This window comes from Octopus bimaculoides, chromosome 5 (genome assembly GCF_001194135.2).
Source record: "Octopus bimaculoides isolate UCB-OBI-ISO-001 chromosome 5, ASM119413v2, whole genome shotgun sequence".
Classification (NCBI taxonomy): Eukaryota; Metazoa; Mollusca; class Cephalopoda; order Octopoda; family Octopodidae; genus Octopus; species Octopus bimaculoides.
Genome location: NC_068985.1, coordinates 41035349 through 41037059, shown reverse-complemented (window position 1 = coordinate 41037059; position 1711 = coordinate 41035349). Strand labels below are relative to the sequence as shown.

General features: G+C 37.1%; 1 protein-coding gene across 1 annotated transcript in view; it reads left to right on the top strand.

Annotated features, from left to right (window-relative positions):
- LOC106869139 (WD repeat-containing protein on Y chromosome) overlaps positions 1-1711 on the top strand; it is a 92944-nt gene that overhangs the window by 21857 nt on the left and 69376 nt on the right. Inside the window, exon 5 of the mRNA XM_014914715.2 lies at positions 25-253. Within this exon, the coding sequence (XP_014770201.2) occupies positions 25-253 (229 nt within the window). The remainder of the gene's footprint in view (positions 1-24; positions 254-1711) is intronic.

Genomic DNA, 1711 nt, shown 5'->3' with positions numbered 1-1711 from the left:
CCACGCAAACATACACACTCGTAGGAAGGAGCCTTCAGTGTGTGGACGCCAAACATGCAACTTGATCGATCCTATGACATAACAGCCAATGACAAAGTGGAGTCAACTGGTACCAAAAGAAGGTTTAAGAAATGGGTCACTGATGCCATCTACATGAACAACTGCAACAAAATTGTGGTGGGCACCAGCAGCAGGGAGCTAAGATTTTATGATATCTCCACCAGCCATTTCTTTGAAGAGTTCCATCTCTTTGGTAAGAACATTTTTTTTTAATATTTATTTTGTTTTAATCCTATAGAGACAAGAAATATAATTGCTTTCAGCACCCCACAAAAGACCCTTAACTTGGGAAGGAATCTTAATACTTCCATGGTTATATTTTTAGCATCAAATGTATTTCTTCCCAGTAAATCCTAAGGAGCCATTAATTTTTGCATTATCATATTTCTAAAGCAATTCCTCACCATAATCCCGAAGAGACTCTTAATGTTTAAGGGTCTCTATCATTCTTTGATCATATATTTTAAAGAAAAGAAATGTCATTCCTCTCAGAAACTTTTGAGAGATCCTTAACCTGTCCATAATTATATTTATGTAATTCTCCCAGTAGATATCAAGGGGTCCTCAAATGGAAAATTAACACTTCCATCATCCCATTTCTAAGAAATGTAATTCTTCCCAGTAGCCTCTCAGGAATTTCAACCCTTCTATGATTATATTTCTGACAATTGTACTTCTTCCTTAGAGCTCCCAGGGAAATCTTAAATTCCTTAATCTTTCCATGATTATTTTACCAAGAAAATAATTAATTTAGGATAATTATCGTCCTAAAAACAATGCAATATAATAGTAATAATATTCAATTATCAGGGCATGTTTCAACTGCCTGGGGTAATCCTGGCTGCTGGCTGTATGAATGGTAGGGTAGTTAGTATACCAGCTACCCTGATATCCCTGAACCATAGCAGTCAACAGGCAGACTGGGATCAAGAGGAGTGATTAATGAATACAGTGAGATGGGTGAAGGATGGGTGAAGGTTGTAAGAAGCAGTGGGATGAAACTTGTGGTGAGGAGATAGGAGATATGAAGAAGAGATTGAGAGCGGGGAGATGATCCCTATGTTAAATCCTTTTGATATCAACCTGGTTCTATGATATAAACTTCCTGGTTAACTCTTTAGCATTCAAACTGGCCATCATATTTAACTTGTTTTACATTGAAACTGACCAAATCCACCTCTCACCTCAACACTACAATGCTACTCTAAAACTAGACAATCACATCTTTGAACTCTCTAAACCAGTGGTTCCCAAACTATGAGTCGTGACCCACTGATGGGTCGCGAATGGAATCCTAGTGGGTCGCAAAAAGTTATGAAATTACGCATTAGCTTTGATTAACTGCTGTCTATCGAGATAGTTCAAGACTTAGGTTTTCAATACCAGACTGGTTGTTTTATCAAGCAGTAGGCTTTTTTAATTCTATTATTGAGCATAGCAAGAAACAGGCTCATCCTTCTCACAGGCCTCAATGAAAATGTAATCTGAAATAAATTTGTTTCTTTCATTAATGTTTTTTACCCAGTAGAGTTAAGTGGGTCGCCATAAACTGGTGTCATAAATAGTGGGTCACGTCTCTAAAAAGTTTGGGAGCCACTGCTCTAAACTTCCAAGATAATGCATGATTAATTCAAAGCAATATAAATAAACA